A 17,590-nucleotide genomic window follows, 5' to 3' on the forward strand; every position below is an offset into this window, starting at 1 on the left:
ATAGCCAGGGCGGGAGAAATCAAATCTCAAACGGGAGAACGGGAGATTGTGCAAAAATGGGCTTTCGGCAGGAGATCTCCCATCAAAAACGGGAGAGTTGGAGTCTCTGTGATTGGTGTTGGAATGCAACAATTGATCCATATGGGTGTTAAACAAAGTTGATAATATTAAAGTGGGTACCTCATTGGTTTGTAAACTAGTTGGCAACCTTGTGGCGACTTGAGTCTCATTGGTTGTGGAGACGTCTCTGCGATGTCTCCGTGCCGTCTCCTGGAGACTAGCATGGTCTTCAGGGTGTTGTGAGAGAATCAAACATATTTTTTTTTTTTTTTTTTTTTTTTTTTTTTTTTTTGGGGGGGGGAGACTTTTCTGGTCTCCAGCTAGTCTTGGAGACATCTTCACAACATCTCCATTATGTTTTCTTAGTTAACGCTAAGTTACAGTATTTGGATGTTGTAAATGCCAATTCAGTAGATTTTAGGTTATTTAGTACTATAACAGTCACTGTATTACACTTGTATCATTTTTTTAATGTTGTTGTTGGAAATAAGTCAAAAGACATTCTTTTTTTTTCTTTTTCTCTTCCTTTTTCAATTATACATATCAAAGATTATTGGTCTGGTCGTGCAAAATCCAAGATTTACCCCACTGTCATATGTTTATGTGTAATATTTTTATGTTGTTTTAGGATTTTTTTCCATCAACAAGGTTACATTCAAATAAATGCGAACTTGTAAGGGAATGAAACCATAATGGGTAAATGTATGTGAATAAAGTGAATGCAGTTTGGAAGAACACATTGGTGAATTTTGAGAAAACGTAAAATCTTAAGCAGTCAAGCATATGAGAGTAGGGAAAAATTGGCATTACTTATGTTGAAGTTGGATTCAATTGCAAACAACAACACATTACACATGCGCGTTATGCACAAACAGTTTGTCCAAACCGTAGACAGAGCACCTCATAAAGAAAAAAAAAATCATAGTGCATTTCTGTTTCATCAAGTAGAACAATCTTTATAGGAAACACTTAAGGACATTGCTAGCACCAGGTAGAGCTGTTGTGCACAATTGTACAGTGGACTCCCATTATAACAAAGTCCTTGGGACTGGCAGGTTTCTTAGGTGATAACCAGATAGTAAAGGTTATAAAGATGTATGATAATTTTGAGACCTGAATTTTTAAATCATGGTAATGAGAATTTCATTATGACCATGTTTGTTATAAGGGGAGTACACTGCATTTGTGTGTGTGTGTGTGGAGGGGGGGGGATGCTGTTTCTTCAAGGGGTAATATTTCATGCAATATTAGTACATGTAGCAGGTGGTCATGATTGCCTGTGCTTATTCCACAAGAAAAACCACACTGAGTTTAACACTACAAGCCCTATGATTTCATTTTCTAGGTTGCATTCAAAGGTGGGAAATCTATTGTCGAGCAATTCATGACTGTTAATACGGATGCCCGCGTACCTATACTTTGCTCTTGTGGGATTTATATGAGTTTTGCACCATCTGATGCTAGCAAACACATTGATTTGTAAACACAATGCCACAATTGTATATATAGCCATCATTCCCACGTATGCATGCTGCCTAACAAGTGAACTGACATAACTTTGAGCCTTTTGCGTACATTCAGCTGCATATATGTTCGTCCACAACAGTATGGGTAATATCTGTTCATGTCATAATCTTCCTAGTTTTCTTCCTTTTTTTTTGGGGGGGGGGGGGATGAGAAGGGGAGTCATTTACTACTGATATATATTTACTTACAAAATAGTAAGAACTTGGCTGAAGTTTAAATAATGATAGTGAATGTTAATGTCAGTGAAATATGTGTTTAGTTGTTTATTTTCAGGAATATTTGTGTGATGCCAGTGGTAAGCAGCATCACTAGTAGTTACTCCCATGTTCTGTTCTTGTAATCAAGCCTCTGATGAGCATATGATTTGTATAGAGTTGGTTAACGGAGTATGCTGCTTGAATAAGTTTTCGATGATTTCTGATGAAACAATACAAAAACAAAAAATAGGAAATAATTGGAAAAAGTTGATGCAGAAGATGTGAAAGTTAAACTTGGTCAAATTTTGACATCCTCTTTGGAATGGTTAACAGCATGGAATTGATTTGTCGGTTTTGGTCTTCTTATTTTAAGGTCAAACAACTGTTTTGTTTCCAAATCAAAACAAGACAGTGCCCACAAACTTTCCTTAGACTGCTGCTAAGTTCACATACAACATTCATGAAGATAGTATCAGATTTAAAAATTACCATCCAAAGAAAATTAGGGTATTTTTGAATGAGAGATAGCATTAGCATCCATACATGTATTAAAGGAGACTCCTGTTATCAAGGAATCGTTTTAAATATTTATTGTTTTCCTTTTTCCCCATGTTCCCCACCCCTATCTCTCCTCCCTACCCTCGCATTTATATCTATCCATACCTTTCACATCCAGGGCCATTGGTGGACGTTTCGGTAAGTTCTTGAAAATATTGTTCCTTATTAAATTTTCTTGATATCAAGTAGAATTTTATATTCATGTTCTTTTTTTCTAGTCCAATGAAAGCTTCACCGATGTGCACATGGCCAACACTTAATTTGATAAACTATTCAAAATTACGCCATCATACATTTGAGAATTGCAGAAAAACTTATATGACGTGTATTTTTTGTCTATTCTGACATCATAACTTCATGTAGTTAGTTTGCATATGGATAGTGACCGATATTACTGCTTTGTGAGTACACGTGAAACTTGAACATTTCATCACTTTCAGTTTCACATCTGAAAGAAGTGAAACTATGGTCTTATTACATTTTATTTTATTCCATTTATTACAGTTCACATAAACATGAAATGGCTTTTCGTGTAAGTGTAAATCTGTGATGTTTTTGTCTAATATGCATGGTAGACACTCTCAAAGATTTCTGTCAAAGAAAGACAAGATTGATAACAGTAGTCTCTTTTCCACGCAGAGAGGGACGCCTTTGACACCCTGTTTGACCACGCCCCTGACAAGCTCAATGTGGTCAAGAAGGTAAGTGAAAGCTCCAAAGAGCTTCTGCACAGATCAGTAGCCAGTTTGATAGTGGGTATCAAAAATAGGAAAGGACATTGATTTCAGATTTATTACTCTTAAACCAGAAATTTTCATGTCCGTGAAACTTTTGTGAATTTCCTGAAGAGCCAAGATTCGCAAAAGTAGAATGCACACTAAAGTTTTGGGGTCACAATGCATTGAATGCCAGTGGCAATTTGCAAAAGTTCCATGCTGCAAAAACGGTCGTCGGCTCCAATTTGTGAAAGTTTCATGCCGAGAATGTTTCTGGTTAAACAGTAATTCCAGAACCAATAAATCATAGATTTCTTTCAACCTTTTCACTCTCTCGTTTGCTTGTCCTGATTCCTCATTTTCTTGCCAAAGAAAGTTAAAGGGACTGTACAGTACTGCTTGAGGTAGGGATTCATGTTTTGAACATTCCTAAGTGAGATAATGAAAAGCCTCTTATGAAATATGAAAGAGCATGTAATTTTAAGAAGGATTTAACATTTATTTGATGAAAATTGGTTTTCAAATGGCCGAGATGTCCAAAAAAGTGCTAATAATAAAAGGCGACATGCCACAACTTTATTAGGATCTCTTTGTTTCACCTTGTTATTGGATATCTCAGCCATTTCAAAACCGATTTTCATCGAATAAACTTTTGATACCCCTTAGAACTGCATGCTCTTTGACATCTCAGAGTGGTTTCTGAATATCTCGCAAAATGTTAAAAGCTAAATCTACACCTCGAACAAAACTGTACACACCCTTTAAGTGTGTTAAAGCATATCCATATTACAAATTGATAAAAGAATCCTAATATTTTGACAGATTAAAAGACTCGTGAAAGTTCGTAAACTCAGTGTGTATATTCAGAGCAAAAGAAAACAAGAGCTTGTTTTCTATTTAGGGAGAAGAGTGTGGAGAAGAAGGAATATATGATATAGAAAGTTAACAAATATTGTGCATCAATTTTGTTTGTTTGTTTATTTTTTTTGTGATAAACTTTGTAAATACTTGTCCAGTGAACAGCATTGTCTGTGGACAAAAGGTTATGCAATGTATATTTGCAGGTTTCATAGAATCTTGCCCTTTCCACATGCCAAGTGTATCTACTCTAGGTGATTCAGACATATGCTTTTAACATTGGAATTGTTGTGACAAGAATATGTCACATTTTTGATCCAGTAAGGCTTAAAATATCAATACATCCTGGGTCTTGGGAATAAGCAGATGGGGGGGGGGGGGGATGTTGTTACATGTTCATTCACTTGACATTTTACTTGAACAAGCATGCTACAGTGCACTCCTGTTTTAATAAATGCATTTATGATGTAAATTTGTTCCAACAAATTAAACATTCGTCTCCCAATGTTATTTTCCATATACCTTTATATAAAATATTTGTTCAGTGATGACAAAATTTTGATATAATGAAAGAAAATTGCCAGTTGTGAGGACTTCATTATATTGGAAGTTGCCCGAACGTGTATTTCCATCACTGCTGGATGGAAGTTCAAATACAGCAATAACAAATGTACATGCTTCTTTTTTTTTTTCATTTCTGGTTGTCATTTTCCTCTTTCAGTCACTGATATCCTTTGCCAACAAACATCTCAACAAACTGAACCTTGAAGTCATGGATTTGGACACTCAGGTATGCATTTAATGCGAGCCAAAAGAAAGTGCATCAAGTAATTTGCCATCAGGGCACGTGCTAAAAGAGTAGATTCCTGTTACATGCTCTCAGGTTTTGTTCTGATCATCCCGGTTTACTGTGGCCTACAGTTCGACCTCGATTATCCGGCCATGTCGGGACCGGCGCTCATCCGGATAAGCAAATTTGCCTGATATGGGAGACACAATGTTAATGTATATAGCTGCCCTCTAAGCTGCCGTCCCAGTGCACTGGCAGCTAGGCAGATGGCGTACCCCGCAATGGTGGTGTAATCTATGCTAGCCTGCGCAAAATTGTAGTCCCTTCTTCACAAAAATAAAGTATATCTTTATGTGAAAATCATACATGTTTTACCTCATTAGATATTGAGAAACCTATCATGCATATCTTATGAAATTAGTGAAATAGATCCATGAAAAGATTTTAAAATCATTGTTTTTTCTCAATATTTGGATTAAAAGAAAAAAAGTCCTTCACTGCGTGAACGCGTCCGGATAACAGAGATTTCCAGATAAAAGGAGGCCGGATAATCGAGGTCGAACTGTATTAGGTTTCTCATTGGCACCATGACTGCCATGGCAAATTATTGACAGTTTTAAAAAATCTGAAATGGCATCCATGGCAATTAAGCCTGCCATATTTGCCCATTCCGTCCCTCGGGTTGTCTCATGTCCATCCCTTTTCGTCCACAGTGGCCTGAAACGTGAATGCCGTGACCACCAGAAATATAGTGTAAACGTAGGCATAGGTCCCAGTTTTAGTGCTCTGCAATGACTTTCTTTCTGTCTTTGTTAGCTTCAAGGCACACTTTAGTGTCAAAAATGTCACAGCATGCCTCAACGCTTACTATAGCTTTTCAGTAATTAAACTTGACCTTTCCCGGTTTACACAGAATATATGCATGAAACTATGCTGAATATGCAAGAACAGATTCCTTCTCTTTTCATGATATCCATTATGATCAAAGGCCACCTGAAAAAAAAAGGCTGTGTAGTCCTCATTTTGTCACATTTCATTCCTTGAGATAATGAGATTTAATTCTTGACAAATAAACAAAAATTGAAAAGAAATCTATTTATTTGTGGTGCAGTCATCTGAAAGATAGTCTGATCTGCATTTTGTTTATTGTAGTAGGTATATGACTTTGGTGCCAAGAGTGTGTACTTGGTGGTGGATTAAACATCCGTTTAGCAGCTTTAAAAGTAGCAGGAAATCGATGTGCTCTTGATAGCTGGCAAGCAACGACACATGTCCAAGTCACGAATAGCTTGAAATAGAGAAAGACAGGCGGACGCATCCATCATTTATGTGCGATGCCAAAGTTTTTTTGGTTTCCTGTGATTTCTTGCTCATCCTGTTTAAACCGGTTTCTTCAGCTCCAAAACCTCTTTACAACCAGGCCTTTAGGTCTGTCATTTCTCAAGGTAATGTTTGTTCTTGGATATCACTTTGAGGCAGTGAAGATGTCAAATGTCACGCATTGCTCACAAGGTAGCTCTGTGACCTGCATGTCACAATGAATGTGGTATCCGTGACCTCAACCTCTTGCGGTCCATCACTTTCAAGATGGGAAGGTGCAACTGCTATCGAAATAGCGCCATAGTTGAAAGCCCTGGTGTGGTTTTTGGGTAGTCACCAAGAAAATAGTGCCAGGAGGTACATCATATCCCAGTTGTTTCATAGCGGTGTGTATGCTATGACCCTTATTCAAGATAACAAAGTATAGTTATCGTGTAAACCTCTTTCACAACATGTCGACCTCATACTTGTAAACATGTCTAAATCTTTTATGATCATAATCTTTGGTAATTTGTATTCATTTTTGTCTTTCTCATACTTATAACTGGTCAAATGAATCCCCTACTATGTTGAAACCCAAGTGTAATGCATTAGTACTAATTTTGAAAAGGGTCTAGGTATTGATTTGAACACAAAATATATGAATTGCTTAGAAGATTGTGCTTGAGCCCTCAGGTAAGATTTAACCACAAACAATGGTGCTCTTTGAACAAATCTGGTTAAATCAAAGAAGCGGAGCAGTTAGGATCAGATAGATATTGGACAAATCTGGGGAAACAGCACAGCATTCCATTAAAGATGCATCTGAAACACAAGAGTGAATTATCAGTAGCGTTCCACGTGAGATGACCAACTGACATGCATGATAATATATTTAGCACTTCTCTATCAATTAAGAGATCTGTTTCACCTTTTTTTCCTGACATGATTATCTGACTTGTGTTTGTATTCAGCAAGTATTTTGTTAAAGCAAATTCTCCTGTAATGATACCACATTCTTTTGAGGAAATCAGTCCAGGGGGGTGTTTCATCAACATTTGTCAGCGCTGCCAAGTTGTCAGCGCTGACAGTCACCATAGTAATAGTCAGTGACCAGAGCATCTCATCCAATCAAAACCAAGGATTTTGCTGAAATTGTCAGCGCTGACAAACGTTGATGAAACACCCCCAGGTGGCCTACATCTAGTCCAATGTGCTTTGTTAAAAGGTGTTATGTTTGACACTGATGTTTTTCGATTTGCATCTTGTCTTCTATTTCTGCCCCATCATTCCCAGTTCCATGATGGTGTCTTCTTTATTCTCCTGATGGGCCTTCTTGAAGGGTACTACGTGCCGCTCCATTGTTATCACATGACACCGACCACCTTCGACGAAAAGGTGAGTTGAGGAGTGCCAGAAAAACACAGTCAAGAGGTCGGGATGCAGAGCTACCAAGTCTCACGCATTGTGAGTGAGACTCAAGCATTTATGGTCTGTCTCACGATCTCACGCTTGACACCCATTTTTCTCACGCATTGGGAGCGTAGCTTAAAGGATTAAAGTGAGAGTTGCAATTGAAGGCATATTTCCCTTTTGTCTTTCAAAATAAGTAAAAAATAGTCACTTAAGTATGCACCAGCTTGCACCATTAAGAGCTGAAAATTGAAAAAGCTCCCTACCGTGGGAGGGCGAACACCCCCCTCCCACATCCTCCCCTCGCACAGTCGCTTCGCTCCCTTGCTCATGCACATGCGGGCGCGCCGAGATGCCAAGTCATGAAAATCTCACTCATAAAAATTTTTTGAGCTTGGCATCTATGGGGATGTGCGGATTTCTTGTCTGGCTGTTGGCACACTGCCTAGATAAAATGCTGACTCTATCCTGCAATGTACGTGCAATGTTGTTTCCTTCGTTTTAGGTGTAGGCATTTTCAAGCAGAATTATGAGCAAGAACTTATGTGCCATAGTATTGACAACTGTGAAGGGAAACATTGATAGGACACCCAAACTGAAAATCGTTTCGTGTGTTGGAAACAAACAGGAGAAAATAATGAGCTATAAGTCCCAAGAAGTCGCTGAAATAATAGATATCTGCTTTTGTGTATGTAATTTGGTGGGAAGCATATTTGTAGGTCAAGTGGTCAATATTTCCATTGTTAACTCTTTATGTGCCACATTCGTATGCCCGACTCTGTCAACGTCGCGCCAAGTTTGTATATTTTTCTCAAATGCACAAACCTGACCAAACTGACTGATAAATCGGCAAATGCCACTGTGCAATAAATTGGCTGTTCACGATTCCATTCCTGTTGCATGTAGCTCACATTATGTCATGATTGAATATCAAGTGGTGTTGCCTGCGAGTGAATTATAAGTTTCTGTCACTGGTTGTGTGCAAAAGTCATGCCTAGACAATAATGTAGCTACTGGTCATTTCAAGGAAAAATAATCATAACTTTGTCATAAGGCTTACATCAAAGCAAAGCCTGGCATTTCCACTACAGCTTTGCTCATTACATGTCCAGTATAACAAGATGCACAAGATTTTGAAAACAGAATGCTTTCCCAAAGCATGCCTAAGTTGCCCTCTCAGAATAATGTGGCACACAGGGAGGTTTACACAGTGGCACATAAAGAGTTAAAAAGGAAGCTAATTCATCAGGGGACAGACCAATGAAGCTTATGAAGTATCACATCACACAAAACGTAATATGATAGATTAAAAAATTCCAAATAACATGATTAAGAGGATCATGCATTCATTAAGAGAGTCCATAGTTGATAGGTTAAACAAACAAATACCAACTTGCAAAGGAAATGATTTGAGTAAGATAGAGGATAATAAACATGTGGCATATGGTCTGAGAAGTTAGCTGTGGAAATGCATAGTGACTTTGCATTTGATATGGAGTACTCGGTAGATTATTAATCATGAGACTGTACAGCCGAGGGTAGCATTTTGAGAGTAGGTGGGAAATCTGAAATTTGCAACAAATAATAGTTATGAATCAGTAATACCTGTTTCTAGTGTTGTCGTAATGATTAATGATGTGATGTTTGTCTTTGTGAGTGACATAATTTTGTAGTGTTTTACAGTAATAGGGTATGATGCCCTCATGAATTGTTAAGATTGTGAGGAAGCAAAGCAAAATAAGTGAGAAGACACCTGGGGACAGTTTCATGAAACTTTTTGTCAGTGATTTACACTGACAACTGTTAAAAGCTACTGAAATCCTTGCGTCTGATTGGCTGATAGCAAATTTGTCGGTGAAAACCTCCGACGAACTCGTTGATGAAACGCCCCCCAGAGTTATGAGAAGCCGTGGTTTGTGGTTCATGTGCGGCTGATCGTGAGGTTCCTATGAACATATTTAGTTACAAAGTGCACACTAGCAAAATATGTATGAAGTTTCGCACAGAAATATGGCAATGTGCCACATATTTGCATTACAGAGAATGTTGTAGCTGCACCGGAAGATGCTGTGTTTATACAGCAAATATAAATAGTAGTTCAAGGAACAGTCATTTCATTTTTTTTGAAGCCATGAGAGAATTTAACATGAAAGTTAGGTCATGTTAATAGAGTGCTAATGTCTTTTTCCGATGAAATTTAATAAATAAGTTGGAGGAATTTTAGGATGGCGCTTCTATCTTTACAAATCACAGTTATGAAAGAAAGTTGGTTTAGAAAGAAAAAGTAAAAATAGGTTGAAGGTTGCGGTCTTGTGTAGGATAATATCATCTACAAGAATAGATAGCGTGATGCGAGTGGTTTTGCACTTGGCCAATGGTCTGTTTGTCTTTGTTTGGTACCAGGTCCACAATGTCAACTTAGCCCTGGATCTGATGGATGATGCGGGGCTGCCCAAGGCCAAGGCCAGGGCTGAGGGTGAGTGTGCTCATTCTTTTACCCTGAATTTATCGCTGTTTCACACTTTGCAGGAGCCAACGACATAAATATACACTTGTTGCAGGCATCTGTTTGGCAGCTCCCAGGGTAGAAGCTTACAGACACCGCTTACACGCACGTCCGTCTATTACATCTCCCACCGAGACCTTTTTTAAAGGGAACACTGAAGACTCACCTTGTGCTTCGATGATGAACGACATAAATATACACTTGTTGCAGGCATCTGTTTGGCAGCTCCCAGGGTAGAAGCTTACAGACACCGCTTACACGCACGTTCGTCTATTACATCTCCCACCGAGACCTTTTTTAAAGGGAACACTGAAGACTCACCTTGTGCTTCGATGATGAAGTTTCTTCCTGTAAAATAGGGCATCTGAAGAAGATAGCTCATTGCTTTAAATGCAGTTTAAGGGCAGAGAACAATGGGTCAAAATTCAGCAAAAACAGCAGAGCAAAACTTGTGGGTTTTTTTTTATAATCTCGTTATAAATCGGGTAACAAGAAGATGACATTTGACCTTGTGCTGGTCTACATGAGATGATTTAGCACAAAATAAGACACAGTAGACATGTAAATGAGTGACAGCAATAGCAGAAACCAAGCCCTGCACCTTTGACTGCTGAAAGATATTAATGAAAGTGAGACATGAACTTTCTTTTCAATTGTCAACAAATCAGAATACGAACCCATTTTTTTTTTTCAGAGCGATTAATATTTTCGAAGAATAACATTTTCTTTTTGAAATGGTGATAATCACTTCTCACACAATGGTGATGTGATGATCTCTAGCTTTCCAACTACCCATCATGATTCAAGTTATTGATCAGAATGTTTGTGAATTATAACCATTTGATATATACACACATCTGCAGGAGCACAACAAGGCGAGGAGAAAAAAAAACTGTCCATCTCCAGGAGTAAGAAAGATAAGAGGACTAAGCGGATGAGCATTTCTGAATGACTAACTGTTTTGTTTTCTTCGTGAGGCTCACCGACTTGTTAAATGCACCATGGAGAAATTCATATGAAATGTGAAAAGGATTAAACTACAATGTGAGCATACTTCTTGCATTTAAAGACAATAAACACATTTGCACAATTATAGCACAGGTTAAAAATGAGCACAAGTAGACCAACTGGATATTGAAATCTGAGATCATCTTAAGGAATGTATGATCATGTGGAGATGTGTCGGAAGCGTCTAGAGTATCATGCAGACTCACTCACATTGGATATCATTAAGACAAGTTTTTGAATACTTTTCCTCACTTAAAAAGGGAACTGTAAAGGTACACAATAAAATGAATTTCCTTTCCAACATCATCTTAATATGTGATATATTTTCACTATTCACATCCCCTTTTTTTTATCACATAGACAAGTAGTCACAGATGTGAGGTTGCTTGGAACTACACTGCAGTACAGATGGGATAGACATATGTCTACCACATTTGATAATGATCCACAAGTAAAGCAAGGAATATTCTTGCATTTAAGTCCCAAAGACACTGAAGAGAAATGTTCTAGTAGTACGAATTGAATAATGTTCTGATGAATCTTCGCTGCACTGTTCTGCCAACTTGCACTTTTTGCAGGTCTCTGTACAGTTCTAAAAAACAAGAGGATGGGGGAGGGGGGTTGGGGATTAGAAAACGCTGTATGAATGATGATCAAGTCCCAACATTTGTTATACATTCCCGTGAATCATGTTTGCATCTGCCAGTTTACAAGGCTTAGAGTTATTGCAACAGCCTTCACATGCAGTGTGAAAATTTCAGTGTTTGGTTTGGCCCTGTGCCCTCATGGGAAAACGATGTTACACTCCATGGTGCGGTAGCTGCAGAACCGCCCACCCTTTAAAACGAAAGCAGAATGACTAGCAGATGTGGAGGGTTGTGCAGTGAAAATCACTTTCTCAATCTCATCAGGTGGTGCGTGATAGCCACGATATTTCATTTTATGTGTAGCATATAAGCTTGAAGAGAAAGCATTTACAGGTAGGAGTAGTAGTTTTGGAATTTCTGAATGCCTCCACCAGGAAGGACCGCATTGTTTTCCCCCAGTTCTCCACTTACCACTCTCATTTTATCTTCAGAAAATGCAATTTTTTTTATTTCATGCAGAATTTTAGACTTTAGAAAAAAATTTGGATGCATGCATCTCAAACATATTACAGACAATATTTTCCTTTTCATGGAATATAGGGATTTTATTAAGCTTTTTTGTACTGTATTTACTTGTATTCAAGTGGAAAGTGAGTTTTGCTGGTATGGTTTGTCCAACCTTTTATCAGTCCATCACTGAATCTTTCTGATTTTTCTTCACAGACGTGGCACAGCTTCATCTTAAGTCTGTCCTGCGCCTCATCTACAATCTCTTTCTGAAATATAAGCAGAACGATCTCCACATATAATTACCTCGTCGCTCACTCCCACAACTACAATCTCTTTTTTTCTGTCGTCTTCACTGGGTACTGGCTCACAAAGCTTTCAATCATCTTGATGTGTTGTCTTCATCTGTTGACTATACTAACACCACTAAAACTTATCTGCCCTGAGTGCCTCAGACTTTTAAGCCTCATAACACTATACCAGACCCAGCATCTCTAACCTACGGATACATTTCAGACATTTCTGTTCAGTAACTAACCCTAATTTGCAATGTGTTTTCAAGAGAGTGCGTTCTTTGACATTTGCCACCACAGGTGTTCAGTCACGCATGCTGATTACCTATTTGTGGAGTAAGCCAGAAGACGTCTCGACATAACCATTTGTAAAACTTGACTTCGGAAATTGGTCTGAGCTTTTACTTCATTCTGTGAAGCATACCGGTACCAACCTAGTCCGGTCTTTTCCACCTTCAAATACTATTACGTCTCTGCATCTACAGCTTACGTGTGGGATATTCTGGCAATAATATCTATAGGCATATTTGCAGATCATGTGGGCTGCATCAGAATGCCCTCAGGCTGTACAGGCACAGGAGGCCAGATGTCTGGTCTAAAAATCCCACTGTTACCAGGATGAGCCAAGTGTTCAGCTCATCTGATGGCAATTACTGGGGGCAGATTGTGATGTGGCAGAAGTCGATATATTGCAGAATTCCCGCTATCTGTTTAAAGTGTCAGTTGTTAGAGAATGTCCCACGTGGAATGAAGAAAGTGCACAGCCTTGTGTAGTACTGGGTTTAGCTAATAATGAAGCATGTTTGTAATTGATGGACGTTGGCGATTTGCTCTCCATACCGACCATAGTAAACTACTTTCATAATCATCTACTAACATTGCGTACACTGTCATCTTTGGGAGCAAACAGGAATATGTTATGCTCACTGTTCCTTCCTACAATAAGGACAAAACCAAGAGGATCTTGTCAATATTGAAGATCTGCACGGCCCACTCATATTGCCTGTCCTCCCTGATCCTCTAGCCAGAGAGCTTATGTTTCTTTCATCAAGGGATGAATTTTTTGCCAGTATCATTGTTTGTCCCTTCCCGGATGATATGTTATCTCATTTGATAGGAATTCATTACCAGTAGCTCTGTGCTACCCAAAACAAGACTTTTGTTCGTCCTTAAAACAGATAAGTGCCAATGAGTGACGATAGCATAACTCCTGTACTTCTACATGATGAATATTGGAAGGGCATTGCACGCAATATATGTCAGTGCCGTTAACCCGTTGAGGACGGTTTGATTTTGCTACAACACGCATTTCCCGTAGACACTTGCCCGAGTATACTCGGGACTCGTCCTCAACGGGTTAAATGTAGGTCTGTACTAACATGATACAGAATGACCTTGTGATACTGTAAACTTTCCCTTGAAATTTTTGTGTCATCATCATAATGATATGTCAGGGCTCGACACTAACTTTTTCGTCTGGTGGCCTGTTCGGGGCACTAAAATCTTTAAATTTGAAATTTTGTTAGCCTGAAAGAGAAATAAAAGCTAAGGTAACAATCCATTTGGAATTTTAGTTGCCCCATCAAGCTGGCCACCAAAAAATAAAGTCGATGGCCCGACACCAGTTCTTAGTGGCCCTGGGCCCCTGGGCCAGTGCTATTGTCGAGCCCTTGATATGTGCTGTATTGTGATTGCTAAGTTCATCAGCACCGTAGGATTCTGCCAAGGAGATGAAGCATGTACTGTAGTCCCGTCCATCGTCTTGAGTCTGATGTCATTTGTGTGTCGTCGTTTGCAGACAGAGCCTCAATTGTTGTGTCCAAGAAAGTCTATAACTCTTTTTACCTCCTCCCCCCCCCCCCCCCCCACATGCATGATGTGTTAGCAGTGCAAGGCTTCTTGTGGAGCAATATGGCAGCCAAGGAGAAGTGTTGGAGACGTATTCATGTGTGTGTGCATGTGTGTTGTGTGTGTATGTGTTATTGACTGATATAAAGCTCCTGACAAGTTGTAGATATCGGAACTTATTTGCACCATGCATGTTGTGTTGTTGAGGCACCAATGAACTCTTTTTTTTTCAGCAGTCGTAATCTTAGAAAATATGTCTAGTCTCCTCTTAGATGAATGAATGAATATACAGGTAGTAGAAATCTCTGTGTGTTCGAGTGCAATTCCACCTCATAGTCAAGTTGGCTTGCATAGAATCAAATCAAACAATCACAGAGGTGGATATTTTATCAAAGTGGCCGTAAATGATAAGCATTGAAGTTAAAAAGCAAAAATCATGTTTGTACCAAACCGTGATACTGTTCGTGGGCACATATGCAAATTAGATGAGCTAAAGATGTCACCTCACAACTCCCATGCTTGTTTGTACACAACAATATATCATGTCCTTGGTTAGTTGTCTACCAACTAAAATATCTTTACCCCTGAAAGTAATTCCATTGTTATCATGATGTAAATTGTAATCTAATCTAACAGATACAACTATTTTTACTTTTTGATACTAGTTCAATAATGGAAAGAATTTGAAGATTATTATGACTTTCGAAGGCAAGGTCGTCATCACTTTGTCTGTATTTCATATGGGCATTGCTGCTAGCTTCACTGTTTCATGAATGCATTTGAAAATTTGAATTGCCATTAAGTTCTTATTTTGTGGTTGATTTTGACAAAACTTCTACCATTCTGATTGTCTGAGTGAAATCACACTTTTGGAAGAAATGCTGGGCCAACTAAAAATGAGCAAACTGCTAACACAAAACTACTAGTTGCTGCCATTTGCTGTGATCTCAGTGACAAGACAAGATAGTTTCAGTACACTTCATAATATAGTTCAAAATGTAAGTACTAAAGCAGTAAATGGTGGTCTTGAATCAAAGTTTTCATACTGTCTAAAAATTATATCTTCAAGATGATTTGTAAAGTAAAAGGAGGAATTACAAAAATATCGTATTTCAGGGTTTCTGAAATTTCTTATTTTTCTTCTGTGAAGTCTTTAGCAACATAACATTATTTCTATATGTGTTGCTTGCTCTTTCTAGGGTCTTTTTTTTTGGGGGGGGGGTCGACCAACAGTCCCTTCAAGGACTACATGCACATGGTGTCCATGCAAACCCCTCTTGAACATTATTTCTTCACATCCATATGATATTATATTAGCATGTCATTATAGCAAGAGGTACTTTTGTTCATTTCTTCCTCAGAGGCATACACTTCAAATTGCCCCAATTGTCTCCCGTGCCCATGATTTCATTTTGGAACAAGTGAAAACCATTTGCTTTTCCAGTTAATGTCCAACCTTGGCCCTGATAGTGATATGGTGATCTAGTTACCCAATGTGACATCATCTCTTTAACAAGTATGATTAATGTACCCTTCTCCATGAACTTCCCACAATTACTGTAATATTGCCTACTCACCCACATGCAATGCACTTTGTCGAGTGTACGATTGCTAGTCCAGAAGGACAGTTGCGGACAAGATAGCTAGAAAGAATGATCACTAATTATTCCTCTGCATTTATCTCACATGGTTCTACCTCTTAAGAACCTTCAGCTGCCATTGTTCAACGACTTCAACAGAAGTGATATTTGTCAGACCAATTGTTCATGTTTCCAAGCTACTTTGTGATTGACGATCCAATCTGCTACCAACATCAAATGGAATGCTTGCATCCACAGTTCACATTTATGTGAAAACATTAGTTTTAGATGAATGATTGATTATTGAGACTGCAGTGAGATTTACATTTTCAGACGTTTTTGGAGCTTGTGTTGTTTTGACTTGCCTAATGTCTATGTTTCTGCGCATGTTGCACAGATATTGCAAAAATAAATTTCGTAATGTCGTGGTTTTAAAAAAACTGCATCGCACTTCAAAACATTGCACATAATTATTAAGCAAGTTTTTTTTTTTTTTTTTTTTTTTTTTGTATATGCATGATTTCCAAGTTCCCAAATGATTGCAAGACATTTTACAGAGATGAAAATATTTGAAGAAATTCAAAAGTTCTTGATATAAGGCATGCAGTGAAAAACAAAAACAAATCATAGATTTTTCTGGATGTAAATGAAAGAATTTGATGCTCTTTTTGCTTCCATAAGCAAGACATCGTAATATAGATTGCTAGAGATATTAGTAGCCTATCATGATTACAAATATTGACTTTATATTTTGGTGTGTTTGTGTGTCCTCCCCCTTTCAGATGTGGTCAACTTGGATCTGAAATCAACACTGCGAGTATTGTACAACATCTTCACCAAGTACAAGAATGTGACATAGAGTCATCAATGACATCAGTGGCCTGCCATTTCTGACTTTGGACACTTTTTATCTCAGTGACAAGCCCGAAGGAATAATTGGCCATGAAATTTGTGGAAAGCCCAGCACCTAAAACCTGTGGAAGTCAGCGACATTGCTGTCTTCCCATCGTCGTAAGAAGTCATGCACTCATCCTCACCAGAGATACACCTCATTTTTCGTGGTATAACAAAAAAAAAATTGGTCTGTAAATGCAATTCATTATGTAACATTACCAATTTTTTTGTCTATTGAAAACAAAGTTTCCAGAATGCCAGCGTGTATACTGAAGTTTCCAGATCACTCGATTTTGTGAGTTATTCCACAATAACAGGAAAGGTTAACAGAGCCCCCAATATGTTTTGAGCTGGAGGTTGATGACACATTCTAGACACCTTATTTCATAGGTTCTTCTTGACGAGAAAACAACAAAACTTGCCCTTGTCTTTCTGCAATGCCTTCTATTTCAAGCTGCATGTCGTATCTCATTCTGCCAGGCTAGAAAATATCATCACCACTGAGTGGGGACTGGTCAGATGGCTCAATTACCATCAAAACATGCCAACACAAGGTAGCAAATGTCACCATTTCCGGTCTGCTGTTGTTGGCATGCAATAATTTGTAAATCCACAAAATTTGCGCGTTGTTCGCACTCAAGAAATGATGCATGTCCTGAAATGTTGGTCATCACTTCAGATCCTAGACCATGGCCCAAATTCCCAACAGAGATTAAGCTTAAAGAAGTGTCATGTTTGAAATCATTGCTTTGATCTGAACTACCTTTGAAACTCAGTTATTACATGAGAAATCATTTGTTGTGTTGCCGGAGTGCAAGTACTTTAAACGTCTTGACCCAAGAAGGTACAGGATTTGAAGGAAGAAGGCGAAACATTCAACTGGCTGCAATGCTATTAAGTTTATACTCAATTTCTGTGTGATGTATTTACTCTTATGTTTGAAATTCTG

The 17,590-nt window shown here is 38.4% G+C and overlaps 1 protein-coding gene across 2 annotated transcripts in view; it reads left to right on the forward strand.

Moving 5' to 3' along the window:
* Positions 1–17,344, forward strand: part of LOC139736955 (beta-parvin-like) — a 28,965-nt gene extending 11,621 nt beyond the window's left edge. The window contains exons 9-14 of one of the 2 annotated variants that reach the window (XM_071647630.1): positions 2,461–2,480; positions 2,982–3,043; positions 4,638–4,706; positions 7,302–7,403; positions 9,822–9,894; positions 16,530–17,344. In XM_071647630.1, the coding sequence (XP_071503731.1) occupies positions 2,461–2,480; positions 2,982–3,043; positions 4,638–4,706; positions 7,302–7,403; positions 9,822–9,894; positions 16,530–16,606 (403 nt within the window). In that variant the 3' untranslated portion in view covers positions 16,607–17,344. Of the gene's footprint in view, positions 1–2,460; positions 2,481–2,981; positions 3,044–4,637; positions 4,707–7,301; positions 7,454–9,821; positions 9,895–16,529 lie in introns of those variants that run through there. The other variant, XM_071647629.1, reaches the window with a different exon arrangement.
* Positions 17,345–17,590: the final 246 nt, after the last annotated feature.

Source organism: Diadema antillarum, unplaced genomic scaffold (assembly GCF_040938485.1).
Source record: "Diadema antillarum isolate AM-2024a unplaced genomic scaffold, OU_Dant_1.0 seq00000674_RagTag, whole genome shotgun sequence".
Taxonomy (NCBI): Eukaryota; Metazoa; Echinodermata; class Echinoidea; order Diadematoida; family Diadematidae; genus Diadema; species Diadema antillarum.